Raw genomic sequence first — 21,604 nt, 5'->3', positions numbered from 1 at the left:
TGGTCCCTCACATAAAGCACAGGGTCTGGCATGTGTAGATTCTTGAGAATTATTTGTGGAGTAAATGAATTGGCAAAGACTGTAAGTGGCTCATTATCACCTGTAGGTCCACAGTTACTGTAATATTTTAATCTCATCCTGTGTACCCCCTGTGCCCTAATTCATTCCTAATTTTCAAGATAAAACCAAACATTTATCTTCTCTGTAGAGTTTTTTCCAGTGTACACATTTCTACTCCTTACCAAATTTATAGTACTTATTATAGTATTGTACCACTCATGAACTGGTTTGTATTGTTAACCTTTCCTCCCAATATTTTATTAAGAACAATTTCAAATACACAGCAAAGTCGATAGAATTTTATAGCGAATACCCATATACACACTAGATTTTATATTACCATTTTTATAGTACTTGCTTTGTCATATATGCATTCCTCCATCTATTAATCCAAACTATTTTCTAGATGTATTTCAAAGTAAATTTCAAACATTAGTACACTTTCACCTAAGTACTTGAGCATGCTATCCTTATTTAGAGTTCAGTATTTGTTTATAGCTTTTTCCTTCTGATGCAAAATTTACAATGAGATGCACAAATCTTAATACATTGTGTGTGGGTGTTGAAATCACACCGTATATATTCTGTAGCTTGTTCTTTTCATTTAATAGTATGTTTTGGAGGACTTTCTTTATAGAGGAACCCCAATCTAATTGCTACATAGTTTTCCCAATATGGATGTATCAAGTTCAGTTATTGATAGACATTTAGATTTTTCATAATTTGCTGCAGTATATATACTTGGCAGATGTATAGGATAGACACCTGGAAGTGAATTGCTAGGTAGAAGGGTATGACCATTTTATTTTATTTTATTTTTTTTTTAAAGATTTTATTTATTTATTTGAGAGAGATAGAATGAGAGTTAGAGAGCACAAGAGGGAAGAGGGTCAGAGGGAGAAGCAGACTCCCTGCCGAGCAGGGAGCCCGATGTGGGACTCGATTCCGGGACTCCAGGATCATGACCTGAGCCGAAGGCAGTTGCTTAACCAACTGAGCCACCCAGGCGCTCCCGGGTATGACCATTTTAAATTTAAAAATTTAATGGATACCACAAGTTGCCAACCACATAGTCCATGCCGATGAAAACTTCTGCCAGTAGTATTTCCCTCTACCCTCACCCACACTCAATATCATCATTTTCTTTTAATTTTTGCCTGTTGCTTTGGGGGTAAGTATCATTTTACTTTTTATTTCTTTGATTACTAGTGAGGCTGTATATGGTCTTCCCAAGTGGCTTTTAAGCTTTTATAGGACACATACCACCTTCTTATCTGTTACCTGAGTATTTGCTAATTGAAAGAGTGAACGCTGCCAAAGCCTTCCCACTTTGTTGGGTTGAGGGTGAAAGGACGAATGAGCTAAGTGTGGGAGAGGTTAAAGAAAGCTGACGTTGCTCAGTGCATGCATGTCTTAAATAAGTAAAGGGACTCTTCTCCCTTTATTTCTTATTCTGTGAGAGGTAGGAGATACTGAGGTGGTTAGGAATTTTGGCTCTGGAGGTAGATTTGGTGGATTGACATTCCAGCTTTGCCTATTAGCTGTGCAGCCTTGGGCAGTTTACTTAATCCTTATATTTCAGTTTCCTCATTTATAAAATAAGGAATAACAGCACCTTGCTTATAGGGTTGTTGTGGGGATTATAATAATATTTATAAATTGTGTAGAATGGTGCTTGGGATTCATTATATCCTAAATATTATATTAACTATTAACTCTTATTTTTTTCCCTTCTGCATGGTCAGTATTTGAGTGTGTGATGTGGTAGGACTGTGGGGAATGCAGACAAAGTTGTAAAGAACCCTACCTTGAAGAAGCTTTGGATGTTGGAAAAGCCCTGAAAAGACCAGACTGGATTCCTAGCCAGAATATTACTAGACTTTTAGTGTCCTGCAGGAAAGAAAGTGTCCCTCCACAGAGGAATATTATTAATAAGGGATTCTGGAATCTCCTTAGTGTTAAGGAATGTTGGAGTGAGAAATAACCTAGAAATGATCTTTTCCAGCCATGTCATTTTAGTCATTTTTTTTTAAGATTTTATTTGACAGAGAGAGAGAGAGATAGAGAGGGAACACAAGCAGGGGGAGAGAGAGAGGGAGAAGCAGGCTTCCCACGGAGCAGGGAGCCCGATGCGGGGCTCGATCCCAGGACCCTGAGATCATGACCTGAGCCAAAGTCAGACGCTTAACGACTGAGCCACCCAGGCGCCCCCAACCATGTCATTTTATAGTTGGAGAAACAAACTCACACGGAATGAGGAAGTTGTTGAAATGTACATAGCTCCTTAAGTTGGCAAGTCTAGAACCATCGTCCTTTTACTCCTGGCCTACTGCTCTTTCATGATAGCATTTAATTGTTGAAACAACTGATATTTTAAAAATTAGACCACAATTATGGTACTAGGTTTTGAGAGGTTAGAAAGAAGCACTTGAATGTTTTTGTAGCATGTGAATGTGTCGTTGACATTAGGAATGATGGCATTTGAGAAGAAAACTAGAGAATAAAGAAAGGAAAGGTGTATTTTCGTGTTTTTAAATTGGAGGTTATTTTTCAACTCCATAGTCCCAGGTTAATTCAGACTATGTTATTATTTAAACTTCTGTCTTTGAGTTATGATACACTGTCCACTGTGGGGCCTGTGTGTGCAAGCATGCACTTAAACTAGCCAGTGATCATCTTCAGGATGAAGTAAATAGTTCGTTTTGGGAGTTGAGCTTATAGTAAATTTGGGCGACTGGTCCTAAGTTGTACACATTACATTGGGGTGTGAATTGGTTTGCATATCGATGCTTTTGGTTTCTGCAGGTTTTGTGGTGCATCCCTGAGCATGAGCGCAGAATGAAGCGACGTTTGGATGACCAGGAGTCACCGGTGTATGCGGCCCAGCAGCGTCGGATCCCTGGTAGCACAGAGGCTTTCCCTCACCAGCACCGGGTGCTTGCCCCTGCCCCTCCTGTGTATGAAACAGTGTCCGAGACCATGCAGTCAGCCACAGGAATTCAGTACTCCGTGACACCCAGCTATCAGGTAAGCTGGAGCCCAGCAAGGGACTCAGTGTAAGGGAGGGGCATTGGTGATTATGTCCAATGAAAAAAAATTGTATTAAGCATCCAGTTAGATACAAAATTATATTTATAGGATATCTGTAAGTAAGATATAACAAATAACAAAAACAATGTATATTTGGGTAATCACCACACAGGTTTTTAATTATTTCTATTTTTTAAATGTTTTTAAGTAATCTCTGCACCCAGTGTGGGACTTGGACTCACAACCCCAAGATCAAGAGTTGCATGTTCCACTGACTGAGCCACCGAGGAGCCCCTTAAAGATTTTATTTTTAAGTAATCTTCATACCCAACTTGGGGCTTAAACTTACAACCTTGAGATAAGAGTCACATGCTCTACCCACTGAGCCATCAGGCACCCTTATATATTTTTCTTTAACTCACTTTTTTTCACTCAGTGTGGTTCCCGAGGCTTACCCCTATTTTTATGTGTAAATAATTGAGTCATTTTCACTCTTTTATGAACTATATGAATATATCCCATCAACTTACCCATTTTTCTTTTGCTGTACTCTCAGGCTGTTACCAGATTTTTATTTGTAAAGGTGCTATGTGACTGTTTCTCCTGGTGCAGTGGTGCTCACAGTGGCAATCCATGACAAGATAAGCTTGCACCAGAATTTAAATCAATGTGCTACTTTGTTTTAAATAAAAAAAAAGAAAGTGTTGCCATGGGGAAACAAAGGCAGCTGAATTAAATAGTGTGCTTATTAGTGAAGCAGTTGGTTTACATTGTGGTGCAAACTCCTTATCTTCTTGCAGCCCGCTCAGCAGGTTTGAGGGCACATGAAGAAGAGTTTTTCAGGTATCTAGGAGAGGGATTGCTGGGTCATAGGGTGTGTGCGACTTCTCCTTTAGCAGGTAATGTCAAATTGTTTTTCAGAACTGTACCAATTTATATTTCCACCAGCATTGTATATTCCTATCATTCCATGCCCTGACCAGTGCTGATCTTTCATCTCTTATCTCTTTACTCTGTTTTGTAGAAATGGAAGAAATTTGTTTTTTGCCTTTTTTAATTATGAAAGTAAATATCACCATGTTTTTTTGTTTTGTTTTGTTTTGAAAAATGATCCAAGATGACTTCTTTCTCTGACCCTTCGGACTTTGAGCCATTCGTGATTTCTTGGGTATCTATACTCACCTGCCTACCTATCTATATACACTTCTATTTTTATGTAATTTGAATGATACAGTATACACTGTTCTGCTATTTGCTCTTTCCACTTAATATATAGTGGACAACTTTCCACTTAAATACATATGTATAGATCTAAGTAATTTTTAAGAAATCACTGCATTTATAATATTCCATTCTAGGTCAATCTGAATCATAATTTATTTTACTGGTCTGGAGAGGCCTTCTTCATTCACTAACACTAACATGTTAGCGACTTTTAAAAAGTTATGTACTGGAAACATAAATTAGTGTAAACTTTCTTGAGAGCAATTTGACAGTTATGGCAGATTCCTTAATTACTTTTTGACCTAGCAATTCCATAACTCCATAAATTTCTCAGAATTTATTATAAGAAGACAAGGAAGAGGGGAATCCAGGTGAAGTAGGAGATGGTGATTCCTTAGGTGTCATTCTTTCTCAGGAGTCCCCTTTGCAGTAGTACCATGCCCTCCTATGAGACTGAGGGCCACAGTGAGAGGACTTTAGTTAGATCTTGGAAGAATCTTTAGTTAGATCTTGGAAGAAAGGTTGCTTGTGTTTCTTGGGTGATTACTTTTATCTGAACAGATTGATGACTGTTTCCTATACTTGGGATAGTTGCATCTATTCATATATTAGAAACTATAATGTGCTCACATAAAGCTAGTCATCTCAAGTATTTATAAGCTCCAATTAAGCCTTTTAAAAAACTGTTCAAAACATATATGTTGGAATATAGAAGCTCAGAATAATAATCCTTGCTAGAGATATATTAGAGCTTTCAGAATTGTCCAAATAGTTTCTTTTTACTCCTAATGTGTAACTATTGTTTGTGGGGATTTGTAAGTAGTTGTCTATTTCCCACCCTCCCCTCTGTCCAGGGGAATCTTTATAAATTTGTGGGGACTTCAAAAAAAAAATTAATCCTCTCTTACATTGTAGTATACAACTTCCATTGTTTAGATTAAGTCTCACGTTGTTTAGTCTTCTTATTTTGGAGATGTGCAAATCAAGGATATTGTCCTTCCTTAGTTGTCTTCTGTGGTGATTAACAGTTCTGAAACAGGAAAATAAAAAAAGCTTTGGAAATTTTGTGTAGCATTTTTCGCAATAGAAATGGAAGGAAAGGAGCTTGTGTTTTATTTCACTCTAAGCTTATAAGAGAATGAGAGAAAGAATAGAAAATAATTAAGTTTGAGGCCAAACCACTAACAATTTGGAAGAAAGTTTTGTTTAGCAAATAAGGATAGGCAAAATAAATAGGGATAGAAATAGAAAATAAGGATAAGCAAAATAAAGCAAAATAAAAGTCATCTCTAATTCCATCACCACAAGATAAAATGCTAACATTTTGCTATATATTTGTCACCTAAGGTTTAAAATCTTTTTATTGATTCATAGATACTGCTTTCTAAAAAAATATTTAAAAGTTTAAAACCATATGCAGCACATGACTACATTTAACTCAGAGATTATGAACATTTTATAATGTGAAAATATATGTATCTATATTAGTGCTATTCAGAGTGTGGTCCACAGATGGCTGATGTGCATAGTTTATTATTAGTCTATTATGACGTGTATAGAAATTGAGAGTATTTAGAAACTTACAGCGATTTGGACATAGTAATTTTGTAATATATCTAAAATGTGGGGATGGAAATTACGGGCTTATTTTTCATTCCACTTCTCTAGTAATTCATTTTTATCATATTTTATAAAAGTAGTGGCCCATGATGGATTGGAATTGAAGAAAAAAACAAGATGGGACCTTTGCCATAGATAGTTTGAGAAGTATTGAGCCATATAATTTTTAATAGTGGCAGAGAATTCTGTTGTAATATGGGTGATTTCATTTCACCAGTTCCCTTTTGTGGGAAATTAGGATTTCTAATTACTGATGGTCCCCGACTTAGGATAGGATAGTTTGACTTCCAATTTTTCTTTTCTTTCTTTTTTTTTTTTTTTTTAAGATTTTATTTATTTATTTGACAGACAGTGAGAGAGGGAACACAAGCAGGGGGGAGTGGGAGAGGGAGAAGCCGGCTTCCTGCTGAGCAGGGAGCCCAATGTGGGGCTCGATCCCAGGACCCTGGGATCATGACCTGAGCCGAAGGCAGACGCTTAACGACTTTTTAAGGGCATGCAGGCGCCCCTCCAATTTTTCAAATTTATGATAATGTGAAAGTGATTTATAGTAGAACCCATACTTGGAATTTTGACTCTGGGTCTTTTCTCAGGCTAGCACTATGAAGTACTGTAGTCTCGTCTGATGCTGGGCAGTGGCAGCCTCCGCTCCTGGTCAGCCACGCGATCACGAGGGTAAACTACCGATACCCTCAGGCCATTCCAGTTTTTCTCTTAGTATAGTAGTCAACATATTACCTGAGATATTCAACACTTTCTTATAAAATGGGCTTTGTGTGAGATGATTTTGCCCAACTGTGGCTACTGTAAGTGTTCTAAGCACATTTAAGGTAGGCTAGGCTGAGTTATGTTGTTTGATAGGGTAGCTGTATGAAATGCATTTTCAACTTAGGATATTTTTAGCCTAAAATAGATTTATCGGGATGTAACCCCATCATAAGTCAAGGAAGAGCTGTAATTCTGTGTGTGTGTGCAAAGGTACACATGCATGTCTTCTAGATGCATCTGGGGAAGAATGTAGAAGCCTTGACGTTTTTTGTCTGCCTTTTGTCGCCCCAGGTTTCAGCAGTGCCTCCGAGCTCTGGCGGTCACGGGCCCAGCATCACAGCGGTTCACAGTGGCCACCATCACCCGGCCGCTGTGCAGCCCCATGGAGGCCAGGGGGTCCAGAGTCATGCTCATCCCGCCCCGCCAGTCGCACCAGTGCAGGGACAGCAGCAATTTCAGAGGCTTAAGGTGATATTCAGCTCCTCTTCTTCCATTAAAAAGTTCTGTCTCTCAGCAGGAAGCATCGGCTTCAGTCTATTAGTAGTGGCATTATAACTTTTAACATGCCAGACTAGGGGTTGAATCACGAGTTTTACTTTGTTTTTGTTTTAAAACCTACTTAGATTTCCCATCTTACCCTCAGTGCCTGATCCAGAGAATTACATTCAAGAAATGTTCTTGGAATGTATGAATGCATGGTACTCAGACGTGTCAGGATAGAGGGACTGTTTTCGTACGCAATAAACAAGGTCCATTTTTTTGGATATCTCCTTTTGAACTCTTAGTTCTTAGTATGGCAGAAGGTTTTATTGAGCACACGTGGTTGGCTACGGTCCTGTACAGTAACTGGGTCCAGTATTACCTTACGATTTAATCTTTTTATCCCTGCTTATAAATAGCTGAATGGGCTGGCATCTTCCAGTCCATCCTTGTAAAACACATGCTCCTTTTTTGGGAACCTTTATAAAGATTGGGGAAGACTATAATTGTGAATGAAGTGTCAGTGTTTTCATCTGTTCTGCTGAGTATGTGCTGTAGGTTTTCAGTGCTTTTGAAATTCATGAGGCATCTGTGGAGAAGTGGAGCTTGTGTTCCCAGCTAACCCTCTCTCTGCTTACTGGAATGTTACTTTTCAAAATAAGTAATTGTTGGAGTAAGTGTTCCAGATTTCATTTTTTCTAATTTTACATTTATATAAAATTTCTTTTTTTTTTTTAAGATTTTATTTATTCATTTGCGAGAGAGACAGAGAGAGAACAAGCAGGGGGAGAGGCAGAGGGAGAGGGAGAAACAGACTCCCTGCTGAGCAAGGAGCCCCATGCTGGACTCGATCCCAGGACCCTGGGATCATGACCTGAGCCGAAAGCAGACGCTTAACCATCTGAGCCACCCAGGCGCCCTTATATAAAATTTCAAATCGAGTTGCAAGAAATACAAATTAAAGAACTATAAAGAAATGGGATGTTGGGTCTTCATTTGGTCCTATCAGCCTAATTAAATAGTGTCCAGGTGGGAATGAAGAGTATACCCTTGAAGGATACTTCCATGTGTAGCAAACATTTCGGCCCTCTGTTTTCCTTGATACTTAAATCTAGTTCTCCCTAATCCCTGCCCACATTGGTTTGAGTTCTCAGGGACTTGTTTAATTTTGGCCTAAGGAAACTAAATGCTACATAAATATATAAAGCATACCAAAACTAAACTATATAGAGGGATTTTGTAAAATTTATTTTGTCTATATTAAGTAATTAAGAGTTGACTATACTTAAAAAAAAAAGAGTTGGCTATACTTAGGCTTAGTCTTTAAAGAGAATACAAATTATTTGGGCCTGAAACTTCACTCTGGGCTCTATCTTTGGGAAAATTTGTGTAAGCTATATTGATGTTTTTCTTAAAACATTTTGCCTGTCTCCTTGTAGAGTGATGGCTGTGTACCAAACTGTATTATTGCCATGAACTTAGCATTTCACAAAGTCCTGAAAATATTTTTTAAAGTTGGTTGGTATGATTTAATTCAGCAATTAGTTAATACCTTAATGATGCCAAAGAGCTTCTAAACTTGCTGTTAAACTAACAGAAATGTTTATTTCTATAGGCTTTTTCAGCCAGTCCTATGAAAGCACAGCACTATTTTACTCTTCTCCCTGACTTGGGTATAAGTATACAGATGTGCCTTGTCTGTTTTACAGAAACAGTCAAGGAAGCAAGAAAGCGTTCTGGAGTTGAGGTTATAGAGTGAGTCATGGGCGGAGTCAGTTGCTCTGTTCCTTCTCTTCTCACTCTTGTATATGATTCCTGGATACAATAACGTGTTGAATTCCCGTTCTGGTGAGGAGGGGTAAAGTGCTTTTTTGTGCCTCCATTGTAGCTTCATTCAATGTATTCCCACATTGCCTGCCATTTTTGGATCAGTCTTAAAATGCCTTACAAGCATTTGAATCAACTTCAATAAACTATTTATATTCTATAATGAGGAGTGTTCAGTGAAAATACTTAGGTTATTTCAAGCATCAGCATTGTCTATACTTTCTTTTTTGTCTTTGGCAGATTGATGACAAGAAAGATTTGAATAATTTCAGGCATGTTTGATGTGATTTAGCTACTTGTTGTGTGCTAGCAGCATAGATATTTGGCACATCTTTAGCAAGTTCTCTTTACAGTTGTTTGTGTTTGTTTCCCCTACAAGATTGTGAACTTTAAGAGGTTAGGGACCTCAATAATAAAGGCCTGTTGAAGTGAGCCAAGAAAATACATCAGCAGACTTGGGGCCTCCCCAAGTACTTCCCTAGGACTGTAGCTTCAGAAGGACCAGCTCCAAGTTGTTTTCTTCTGAGCTGTGGTTCCTAGAGCCTCATACACTCTTTTGTAAAGAGTTGAACTATACTTTAGGTAATGAGAGAATTTCCTCACTATGTTTACATACAGATAGTATGTTTGTTTATTGGGGTGGAGGGGCAGAGGGAGAGAGAAAATCTTAAGCTGGCTCCTAGCCCAGCACGGAGTCCGACACCGACCTCAATCTCACAATCCTGAGATCATGGCCTAAGACGAAATCAAGAGTCGGATAAGCCACCCAGGCCCCCAGATAGTTCATTTATAATGTGGTTGTCATGCTGGGTATTTTTTAAGCATAGTGTTGGTTTATAACTAATTTAAATAGTAGTTCACTGTGACCAGTACCTTTTTTTCTCTAGACATAAACATATCACATAATTTCTTTGATTCAGGCAGCTGCACTTTTTCTCTCTGTAGTAATTATTATTATACCATAGCATGCTTACTTTTTTATTCACAATTTTGTGTTTATTTTTGACAATCTTCCTTTGTCATGTGGTTGTGAATACTATTCTTTTTTTTTTTAAGATTTTATTTATTTATTTTGACAGAGAGACAGAGAGAGAGGGAATACAAGCAGGGGGTTTGGGAGAGGGAGAAGCAGGCTTCCCACTGAGCAGAGAGCCCAATGTGGGGCTTGATCCCAGGACCCTGGGATCATGACCTGAGCTGAAGGCAGACGCTTAATGACTAAACCACCCAGGCGCCCCATGAATGCTATTCTTAAATATCTTCCAAAGTCTTTGTTTCTTCTGCAAACTTAGTTTTATGTTCCATCACCTTGATCATTAATGAAGCATTTCAGTATGGAAAGTTCTGAATATGAAGGGGGAGGAGCAAAGGGAGAGAGAGAGAATCTTAAGCAGGCTCCTCTCCCAGCCCAGGGCCCGATGCAGGGCTTGATCTCACCACCCTGAGATCATGACTTGAGCCAAGATCAAGAGTTGGATGCTTAACCTACTGAGCCAGCTAGGCACCCCTAAACTGTTTGGGGTTTTTTTTGGTCTTTGTTTTGTTTTTAAAGATTTTATTTATTTGAGAGAGAGTGGGAGCACGAGTGAGGGGAGGGGCAGAGGGACAAGCAGACTCCCTGCTGAGTGTCAAGCCAGACTAGAGGCTTGATCCCAGGACCTTGATATCATGACCTGAGCCGAAGTCAGGTGCTTAACCGACTGAACCACCCATGCGCGCCACCCCTATACTGCTTTTTAATAAGATTTACAAGGCCTTTTGAGGTCTAGATCCTGCTTGCTCTCCTGTCTCTTCTCTTGTCATTCTTCCTGCCACGTTCCTCCTTTTCACCACAGATCCTTCAGCCAAACTAAACTGTTTTCAGTTTTCCCAGTCTACCAGATGGTGTCCTGTCTGGGATTTTGCTCATGATGCTTCCTCTGACTTTCTTTGTAGGTCTGTCTTCGTTTGTGCTAACTTGTACTCATCCTTAGGACTCAGTTTAGATTTAGACGTCACTTCTTGGGGAAGCCCTCCTTTATGTGCCCATGGGTTTTTCTTAGTGCAGAAGTGCCCTTCCCATGTGCCCTCTGGGCATTCGGTGATCCCCCATTTATCCCGCTGTATTAGAATTCCCAACTAGATGTGAATGAACTTCTGTAGAGCAGGGGCTGTGGCTTTTTTGTCATTGACTCCTTAGTACCTCATGTTGGGCCTGGTGTGGTATGTTGTAGCTTAGTAGATATTTGTGAAATGAATAAATGAATGAATAAGTGAATACTATATTAATGTGATGATTTTTTCTCTAATCATTCTCCCCAAAATTATCCAAGGCAAGGCTACAAATTTTATGAATTGATTTTTATTTTAAGCTTGAGTCTTATTGGCATCCATACTAATTTTTTAATACTCTCATGTATATTTACTATATTTTTTATTTCATTTAGTACGTTAATTTTATTTAGGCATAAATCATTTGTTTTTTAATAATTCTTGGTTTACTTTCTTTTTATAACCTTGAGATTTATCCCTACCTCAGGTGGAGGATGCGCTGTCCTATCTTGACCAAGTGAAGCTGCAATTTGGTAGTCAGCCTCAGGTCTACAATGATTTCCTTGACATCATGAAGGAATTTAAATCTCAGAGGTAAAAGATCTCTGTGGTTGTATTCAAGCTTTGTGCTTGAAATGTTGATTTTGGAGGGAGGCTATGGCTCATTCTCATGTGCTGAAAGATAAAGGATGCGGTCTTTTGGGGGGTTTAATTTTTAGGGTCTTGCTTTTATTTTATGTATTGCCTTATTGATGACAGTTACGGGCCCTAGACCTTTGTATTCTCCCTATTGGTTAATTTTTCTTAACTAAAATTTTTCTTAGTACTTCACCTCAATCAGGGAAGTAGACTGGTAATGATTAGGCTACCGGCTCTTTGAGTTGATTTAAGATACACTAATATTCTGGCATGGTTCACTGTTAGAATAATTCGTGAAAAACGTAGACACATAATGATTTATACTGGTGTGTCAGAGGGTGGATCTTGCATGGGAATTGCTGCTTTGATTAACTCTTGAGTATCTGCTTGTTAGGACTGTTACCATGAATGTAGATTCTGTTCAAAATTGTGACCGAACCTCTTTGAATATAGGGCTAAAATTGCTTTGCAATGTCAGAGTTCTTTATGTTTTGTTGATTTTGTAATAATGCAGGTTGATTTTTAGTTGTTTTCCTGTTCAGAGAACCTAGTGGAATGTGTATTTTTTTCTTAATAGGGTGTTGTCAAGCTTGCCACTTTAATTTTTGTGTTTGTGTGTGTGTGTGTGTGTGTGTGTGTGTGTGTGTGTGTTTTGTTTTTTGTTTTAATCAGCATTGACACTCCAGGAGTGATTAGTCGTGTGTCCCAGCTGTTCAAAGGCCACCCTGACCTGATTATGGGCTTCAATACCTTCTTGCCCCCTGGCTACAAGATTGAGGTGCAAACCAATGACATGGTGAACGTGACAACTCCTGGCCAGGTTCATCAGATCCCCACCCATGGCATCCAGCCCCAGCCTCAACCACCACCCCAACATCCTTCCCAGCCTTCAGCCCAGTCAGCCCCAGCTCCTGCCCAGCCAGCTCCTCAGCCCCCACCTGCCAAAGTCAGCAAGGTGAGCACTTGGAATACTTTGCATCATGTAAAATGCATCCTTAGAGAGCACCTTCCTTTGACATTTCCCCTTTATATAAGACTTAGAGACAACAGTTGTAATGATTTCACCAGAGAAGATGCCATAGTCACATCCCTATAAGTTGGTTTACATTTACCTTCCATATATTTAGATATCTGTTTAAATCAACACATCCGTAACCTGTAAGGACTTGTTTTGTCTCCACCTCCTGCCTAGTGAACCCATGAGCACCCCAACAGATGGCCACTTTACTTGTGTACTAGTACTTTGACAGCACAGGCGGAAATGGTCATCTGATGATCAGATTATGCTACTGCCCACAGGGTCATCATTTTATAAAAGTCACTCCATTTACCAGATTAGTTCATATCAAGCCAAGCAGAAGACCCTATTGATGGTGGTGATGATGGTGGTGGAATGTTCTTATTCTAGAACTGCACTGTCTGATACTGTAGCCACTAGCCACATATGGCTGTGTTTAAATTTAAACTAATTAAATTCAGTTTCTCAGTTGTAATGGCTACATTTCAAGTGCTCAGTAGCCCCAGGTGGCTTAGTGGATGTATTCTGTAGGACTGTGCAGTGTGAAAGAACATTGCCATTACCTCAGTTCTATTGGACAGAGGTAGTTTAGAAGATTTTTATGTGGATTTCTGCAACAAGTGTCTTTTTACATTAAAGATATGGAGAGTGAGGGTTGGTTGTTCTTTCCCCCCGCCCCTCTTCTGTTTGCACCTGTTGAGTGACCTTAAAAATTGCATTAGAAAAATTCTTCCCTGTAATTGGAGATGCAGCCACTTTTCAGGTTGTATTTAGAAAATTTGGGACTAAAATATCTGTATTAGAATGTGTGAGCCCTTTGCACCCCCCACCTCTGCCCAGTATGATTTGAGTTGGGCTAAAATGGCCTGGCCAGAGTGAATTAAGGATGTTTGTTGATCAGACATCTTGTTTCTCTTTAGTTTGACCTTTTTTCCTATGTCAGATCATCTGTGTTCCTGAAGAGAATAATGACTTTTTTCTTTTTAGCCTTCCCAACTACAAGCACATACTCCAGCCAGTCAGCAGACTCCCCCTCTCCCACCGTATGCATCCCCGCGCTCTCCACCTGTTCAGCCTCATACACCAGTGACAATCTCGTTGGGAACGGCCCCATCCTTGCAGAACAATCAGCCTGTGGAGTTTAATCATGCCATCAACTATGTTAATAAAATCAAGAACAGGTTCCAGGGCCAACCAGACATCTACAAAGCGTTCCTGGAGATTTTGCACACATATCAGGTAAGAGAGTCTTAACCAGGTCACATGCTGAGGGCATCTGGTCAGAGAAGAACTTGAATAACCATTATTATGTTCTCTTAATTGTTACTGGAAGTCAACAGGTTAAAAACTGTGATGTGTGTTTATAAAGCTAGTTTGATTTGCCTGACTTTAATTGCTTTATAACAACTAAACAGGATTTTTAAGTTACTGCCCTGTGAAGCAGATGCTTATTATCTGGGGGGGTTCAGAGGATGTTTGTGTAGTGTAGTTCCATCTACGGTTGAAGGAGAAGACATTTCTCTAATGTATTGTGTTTTATTGGTTGGTAATGGTCCCCTGAGCATTCACGTATACTGTCTTACTTTTATTTATTCTTTTATTTTTTAAAGGTTATTTATTTAACCTCTGTACCCAACGTGGGGCTCGAATTCATGACCCCGAGATCAAGAGTTGCATGCTCTAGAAGAAGAAGATAGCAGGAGGGGAAGAGTGAAGGGGGGGAAATCGGAGGGGGAGACCAACCATGAGAGACGATGGACTCTGAGAAACAAACTGAGGGTTCTAGAGGGGAGGGGGGTGGGGGGATGGGTTAGCCTGGTGATGGGTATTAAAGAGGGCACGTTCTGCGTGGAGCACTGGGTGTTATGCACAAACAATGAATCGTGAAACACTACATCAAAAACTAATGTAATGTGTGGTGATTAACATAACAATAAAAAATATAAAAAAGAGTTGCATGTTCTTCCAACTGAGTCAGCCAGGCATCCCTGTCCTAGGTTTTTGTTTTTGTTTTTGTTTTTTTTTTATGTTATGTTAGTCACCATACAATACATCATTAGTTTTTGATGTGGTGATCCACGATCCATTGTTTGCGTATAACACCCAGTGCTCCATGCAGTACGTGCCCTCCTTAATACCCATCACCGGGCTAACCCATCCCCCCACCCCCCTCCCCTCTAGAACCCTCAGTTTGTTTCCCAGAGTCCATAGTCTCTCATGGTTCATCTCTCCCTCCGATTCCCCCCCTTCATTTTTCCCTTCCTTTTCCTAATGTCCTCCATGCTATTCCTTATGTTCTACAAATAAGTGAAACCATAGGATAACTGACTTTCTCTGCTTGACTTATTTCACTTAGCATAATCTCCTCCAGTCCCATCCATGTTGATGTAAAAGTTGGGTATTCATCCGTTCTGATGGCTGAGTAATATTCCATTGTAGATATGGACCACATCTTCTTTGTCCATTCATCTGTTGAAGGGCATCTCGGCTCTTTCCACAGTTTGGCTATTGTGGACATTGCTGCTATGAACATTACCCCTGTCCTAGTTTTAAAAAAATTGTCAGCCACCATCTTCCACTCATTTCTCCTTAAAAGCTTGCAGTTAAAACAAGTGCTAAGAACAGAGACTTTTCTTCTTAGGTACAGCCCAAGTAGATAACATCCCAGAAAGTGTGCAAAAGGGAGTCATTCAAAACAGTGGCCTTCTAATATGATACCTTCCCATTTGCAATTTCCTGTCAGAAAGAGCAACGAAATGCCAAGGAAGCTGGAGGAAACTACACTCCAGCATTGACTGAGCAGGAGGTCTATGCCCAGGTGGCTCGTCTTTTTAAAAATCAGGAAGATCTGTTGTCAGAGTTTGGACAGTTCCTACCAGATGCCAACAGCTCTGTGGTAAGTTTTACTTAGAAAGAACTACACTATTTAGAATTACTATCTTAAATAAGTTAGGAAGCTGGAAACAGAAGCTGACTTTTTTTAAATGATATAATTTCTTTCATGTGTCTTACTTAGCTTTTAAGCAAAACAACCGCTGAGAAGGTTGATTCCGTGAGAAATGACCATGGAGGCACTGTGAAGAAGCCGCAGCTGAACAACAAGCCACAGAGGCCCAACCAGAATGGCTGCCAGATCCGTCGGCACTCGGGATCGGGAACCACCCCTCCGGTAAAGGTGAGAGTGGGCGGCGGCTGCACAGTCTGACTCTCAGGAGCAGTTCTCATGGACAAGTACTCTAGGGTTGTTCACGGGTTCTTATCCAAGCGTGTTGAAAGTTGGATCATGGATACTCAGAGTGAGTTGGTGTATGTCACAGAAACTCAATGCAAAGCTTCTTATCTGGCTTTGCGAAAGGATGTTAGAATATCACTGATGACAAAAATTACTGAACTTTTTGAGTTTTTATTGTTTTCTCTATATTTTTTCTCTTTTTTGCTATTAGCCATCATGTCTTTTTTTGTTTGATGCTAAAGGTTTCTGAGACCTACTAATTTTTCCCTTCCTCTGACTTGGTGCCTTCAACCTGCCTTGTGATAATAAGAAGGAAGATTATTAAGCTAATTGTTTCAGAAATAAGTCAAGTGGTCTCTAAAGTCCTCCTGTGAGTAAAGTGTGTATACTTTGTGAGATCTCTTTGGTCTAGAGGCCCATCCTGCCCAGGTTTCTTTGTTGGGTTGCCAGATCTTACCTGTATCATCGTAATCTCCAAGGCAGGACCTTTGGGCTGTAGCAGGGGGGGATCCTAAATTTCTGTTAGTGATGTATCACGCGATGCTTCTCGTTATAGTAAACACCGGTGGTCTGCCTGCGGAAAGCTAAGCCTGTGCTCTTCCACTTTGATGTAGTGCAGCTGTGTTAGGGACAGAGCTAGGTGTATGTACTGAATGTTGCTTCAGTGAATTCCAAAGCAGTGTGTAATGTGGAAGAGATGGACGTGTCTGCAGAATCTAATGAATGAATAATAAAAGTTAGTGGAATTTCTAACAGTAGGAGGTGACTGGTGAACAAGAAGAGGACTACAAAGACTGACAGGTGTTGCTCACACTTTTGAAATCAGACTTTTTTTTAGTGTTTGTAGTGGCTTTTCCTTTTGAAAGCAAATTGAACGTAGAAATAGTTTATATTTCGTCACTTCAGTAAAGAGTGTTATATGGGTAGCAAGAATGAGGTTGGCAGTTAAGCTCCACTCTTGCATTGGTCCCCGCCCACACTTGATTACCCTCAGGTGGAAACACTAGAAAGGGGGATTAGAATTCCCTACTTACTTTTCTCCTTAGGCAGCCTAAGCAGCAGAGGCTTTGGATCTTGAGAGAGTGCACTCTGAGGTGGTCAAGGTAAATGTGCTGTTTCTCCCAAAGTTTGTGCATTTCTTTGCAGGTAGTTGAGAGATGGCTTTTTAAAAGTGAATTCTTGCCTGACAGTTATGTCATGGCCTACTCATTCCCTTTGAAAACGTAATCTTAAATTGGTCCGAGTAGATCTTGCTGACGAGAGAGAGTCATTCCTTCTCTTAGGAAAATAAATTGTGCCTTTTTTCATGAATTTTTAAATTGAATTATAGTTACGGGTTAAAGATTGATTTCTATCCACTTCTGCCAATGTGCTTCCACTCTTTGCCTCCACCTCTAAGAAGATGAGCTAGTGGCACTAGGTTCCAAATAAAGTTACTTTGGCTAATGGAAAAAGTTAGGATGTTCTGTTATCACAGTAATGAGGTGACCATTTGTAGAGAGAATATTTGGGAAATAGAATGATCTGTGAACCTCAGGGTGAGATGGAGAAGATAGGTGGAAATCTTTTAGGGGGTAGAGTGAGTGAGTGATTTGAATTCTCTCATTTGTTGCAAATTATTGACAGCAGTGGTCAGTGATGGACCCATTGAACACAGGTGAAAATAAAACTCCAAGAACGCTACTCCTTGGATCTCACATGTGTATTTTTCCTTTTTTGCAGAAGAAACCTAAACTGCTCAGCTTAAAGGATTCTTCCATGGCAGATGCCAGCAAGCATGGTGTAGGAACGGAATCATTGTTTTTTGATAAGGTGAGTAATGATTGAATTAGATTTAATATAGGCTATTAATGCCAGAAGAAAATCACCCAATCCCCAAGAAGATTTTGTTATAGAGACTTGAAGCTGATAGGACTTTCTGCCTGTTAACATAGTTTCTAAGTTGTAGGTCCTTTCAGGCTACCGGAACCATTAGCACAGCTAGGGAAATAGCATTGTCTGTTTGGGTTTTGTGAAGTAGTTTATAGGATTTCCCATGGTGGAAGACCGCTTTTAAAAAATGCATGATGTTGGGCGCCTGGGTGGCTCAGTTGGTTGGGCGACTGCCTTCGGCTCAGGTCATGATCCTGGAGTCCCGGGATCGAGTCCCACATCGGGCTCCCTGCTCAGCGGGGAGTCTGCTTCTCCCTCTGACCCTCTTCCTTCTCGTGCTCTCTATCTCTCATTCTCTCTCTCTCAAATAAATAAATAAAATCTTTAAAAGAAATAAAATAAAAAATGCATGATGTTACTCTTGAAAGATGTTTGGAGCTCCCCACTGTATATCCAGGTCTGTACCAGTTGTTGAGGACTTCAGATGACTTGTAATCTTCTAATTGCTTGTGGTACTTATATGTGGTATTGCATATAGGGTTTGTGGGATTTCTGATATAACTGTATGTTTTCAAAGTTCCCTAGGTGATCCTGATAAGTAGCCAGCGTTGCGATTACTGGTGTAAACAGTGTTGTGTGATGTATTGGTTTAACTCTCCTCCTATGTCTGACTTCCTCCTTGGAGTCAACTTGATGACTAGCGGGCTGCTTTCGTCAGGGTAATTGGTAACTGTCAGACTTCTCACTGGCAGGAACCAGCCTGGAATGATCTGGTGCAGATTTACCCTGTCTTGCAACTTTGGGTTTTTTGCAAAAGGGCAGGTGTTTTAGCATCTCCATGATTGGTGCCTCCTGATCTCTCTCTAGCCTGCTGCACCTGTGTGAGCTCTCCTGCCTAACAGTTGAGTCTTTGGCTCTGATTTGAACCATTCCTGAGGGCTTCCTGGGCATTTGGTGCTTTTAAGGGAAATGTGGAAGCCCAGCTTACAACCAACAAATGACAATGCAAGAGTGGAGGGGTGGTGTGTGAATAAGTTAATTTTTTAAAGAGTGATGGTATTTTTTTGTTTGTCTTTGGAGTACTTATTTCTTAGAGACACATACTGATATAGTTGACCCTTGAACAATGCGGGTTGAAAATCTGAGTATAACTTGTGACTCCTCAAAAACTTACTGTTGACCAGAAGCTTTACCAATAATATTTAACAGTTGAGTAACATATTTTGTATGTTTTTTTTATACAGTATACTGTATAATAAGCTAGAGAAAAGAAAATGTTATTAAAATCATAAGGAAGAGAAAATACATTTACAGTGCTGTATGTATCAAAATCCCCGTGTGAGTGGGACACAGTTCAAACCTATGTTGTTCAGAGGTCAGCTGTATAGATGAAATGTCTGAAATATGCTTTAAAATTCAGTGGTGGAGGAAATAGTTGTAGATGAAATAGAATTTATATTGATCATTGAGGCTGGGCAAATACATGGGGTTCATTAGACTATTCAGTCTACTTTTGTGCATGTTTAAAGGCTGATAAAAAATTAGAAGTCAGTCAATATTATGTATAGTACAAAAAGGACAGTTCTCTTTCATCTTTGGCTTTGTGAAAATGCATATTCCATGTAATGTCTACTGACTGATAGTTATAAAAGTATACAGGAGCCTGGAGAAGGGGTTGTTGCTAAACTGCTTGGTTTGGTGAGGATCTGTCTACAGTCCTCACTAAAGGACCACAATACTAAATATTTACTTTCATTTTTTTTTTTTACTTTTTAAACTTTTTTTACAGTTTTTTTGGTTTTTTTTTTTAAGATTTTATTTATTTATTCATCAGGGAGAGAGAGTGAGCACAAGCAGGGAGAGGTGCAGGCAGAGGCAGAGGGAGAAGCAGGCTCCCTGCTGAGCAAGGAGCCTGATGGGGGACTTGATCACAGGACCCTGGGATCATGACCTGAGCTGAAGGCAGACACTTAACGACCTAGCCATCCAGGCGCCCCTAAATATTTACTTTTGAAATTGAAACTCCACATTGCTCATCTAGTCAGGCTAGTTTTACCTTGTGTATGCCCTTGACCATTTTTAGGTTTTTGGATGTTAAAGTGTTCAGTGTTATAAGTGGAGGAAGGAAAAGGATCAGTTCAGAGGACAGAAGTGTCTTATTTAAAAAATTATTCAAGATTACCAGAGTTTAAAAACAGTGTTGACAAAGATTCTTGCTGTAACCATCTGTCAGGAGAAGCAACAAAAACTAGGGTAACTCTGATATGGTTGGAAAATCAAGCATATAAGAAGGTAAATGTAATACTCTAGGATCTCATTTATATTTTTTTTATTGTGGAACATTTTAAACATGTGAAATGAAGGAGCCGAGTGGAATACTCCTCATGTACCCATCATCCAGCCTCTGCAGTTCCCTCCTACTAGCCAGTGTACTTGTTTCATATGTACTCTCACCCACCCTGGCTTACTTGGAGACAAATCCTAGATATTATGTTATTTCATCCATAAGTATTTAGTAAGTTTCCTTTTAAAGTGACACTTTTCTCAAACATAATCATTATCACATCTAAAAAAACTAACATCAGCTCCTGTAGTATCATCAAATAACTTTAAATTTCCCAATCTTTGATCTCTTGATTTCCCATCTAACTGTTTCTCTTGTTGTCTCCATAAGGTCCGAAAGGCTCTACGGAGTGCAGAGGCCTATGAGAATTTCCTGCGCTGTCTTGTTATCTTTAACCAGGAGGTGATCTCTCGGGCTGAGCTTGTACAGCTAGTCTCTCCTTTCCTGGGGTAAGTGGAGTGAAGGGCTCAGCCCTGATGGGTGCTATGGAGGTGAGGGTATGTGATGGGCAAACATGATTTGATGATGGTGGGTCAGTTAGTTGACTCATAAAATGTCAGTGTCACAGGAGTCCTCCGGGAATTCTTCTAGTTTAACTCTACAGATGGAAAACTAGGCAGAGAGGGCATCGGCCAAGACTAGTGGTTTCCCGGTGCGCTGACCACTCTTGGATGTTTATAGAGACCAGTCTCTTCTGGGGTTCTAGAATCTTTTTTTTTTTTTTAAGATTTTTTTATTTATTGAGAGAGAGAGAGAATGGTAGAGAGGGAAGGTCAGAGGGAGAGGCAGACTCCCTGCTGAGCAGGGAGCCCGACGCGGGACTCGATCCCGGGACTCCAGGATCATGACCTGAGCCGAAGGCAGCCGCTCAACCAACTGAGCCACCCAGGCACCCCTGGGGTTCTAGAATCTTGACTGTATTTGACAACCTAAGAATGATCTGAGCATTAAAGCGGTCTTCTTGATTAGAAGAACAGCTGGTTATTGCTTAGTTTTGGTGCAACTCTTCCATCAGTACCCTAACTGGTCTTGGAGTGCTCTACAAGAAAAGGGGAAGCCAGATGCTCAGAAGCAGGACTTCTTAGGCAGGAAATAATAATTGTCATTGGAATTTGTCCCTGGTAGCAGAGTTCTGACCCAACACCAAATAGTAGTAGCAGGATAACTGCATCGTGCTTCTAATTGCTCACCAGTTTTTGGTTTGATTCTTTAGGAAATTCCCTGAATTGTTTAATTGGTTTAAAAATTTTCTGGGCTATAAGGAGTCTGTACATCTGGAAACCTTTCCAAAGGAGCGAGCCACAGAGGGCATTGCCATGGAGATAGATTATGCCTCTTGTAAACGGTTGGGCTCCAGCTATCGAGCCCTACCAAAGAGTTACCAGCAGCCCAAGTGTACAGGACGGACTCCTCTCTGTAAAGAGGTAAGGCTTTCCCTAGAAAGGATCAGCCCTCAATC

The 21,604-nt window shown here is 40.0% G+C and overlaps 1 protein-coding gene across 2 annotated transcripts in view; it reads left to right on the top strand.

The window, feature by feature from the left end:
• The window catches only part of SIN3A (SIN3 transcription regulator family member A), a 67,046-nt gene that overhangs the window by 13,336 nt on the left and 32,106 nt on the right, over positions 1 to 21,604 (top strand). For both annotated transcript variants that reach the window (XM_027571235.2, XM_027571236.2), the window contains exons 2-11: positions 2,866 to 3,087; positions 6,994 to 7,170; positions 11,528 to 11,634; positions 12,352 to 12,634; positions 13,685 to 13,936; positions 15,441 to 15,593; positions 15,714 to 15,872; positions 17,652 to 17,741; positions 20,476 to 20,594; positions 21,359 to 21,569. In XM_027571235.2, the coding sequence (XP_027427036.1) occupies positions 2,899 to 3,087; positions 6,994 to 7,170; positions 11,528 to 11,634; positions 12,352 to 12,634; positions 13,685 to 13,936; positions 15,441 to 15,593; positions 15,714 to 15,872; positions 17,652 to 17,741; positions 20,476 to 20,594; positions 21,359 to 21,569 (1,740 nt within the window). In that variant the 5' untranslated portion in view covers positions 2,866 to 2,898. The remainder of the gene's footprint in view (positions 1 to 2,865; positions 3,088 to 6,993; positions 7,171 to 11,527; positions 11,635 to 12,351; positions 12,635 to 13,684; positions 13,937 to 15,440; positions 15,594 to 15,713; positions 15,873 to 17,651; positions 17,742 to 20,475; positions 20,595 to 21,358; positions 21,570 to 21,604) is intronic.

Source organism: Zalophus californianus, chromosome 6 (genome assembly GCF_009762305.2).
Source record: "Zalophus californianus isolate mZalCal1 chromosome 6, mZalCal1.pri.v2, whole genome shotgun sequence".
NCBI classification, from domain to species: Eukaryota; Metazoa; Chordata; class Mammalia; order Carnivora; family Otariidae; genus Zalophus; species Zalophus californianus.
This window is presented reverse-complemented; position numbering and strand designations above follow the sequence as displayed.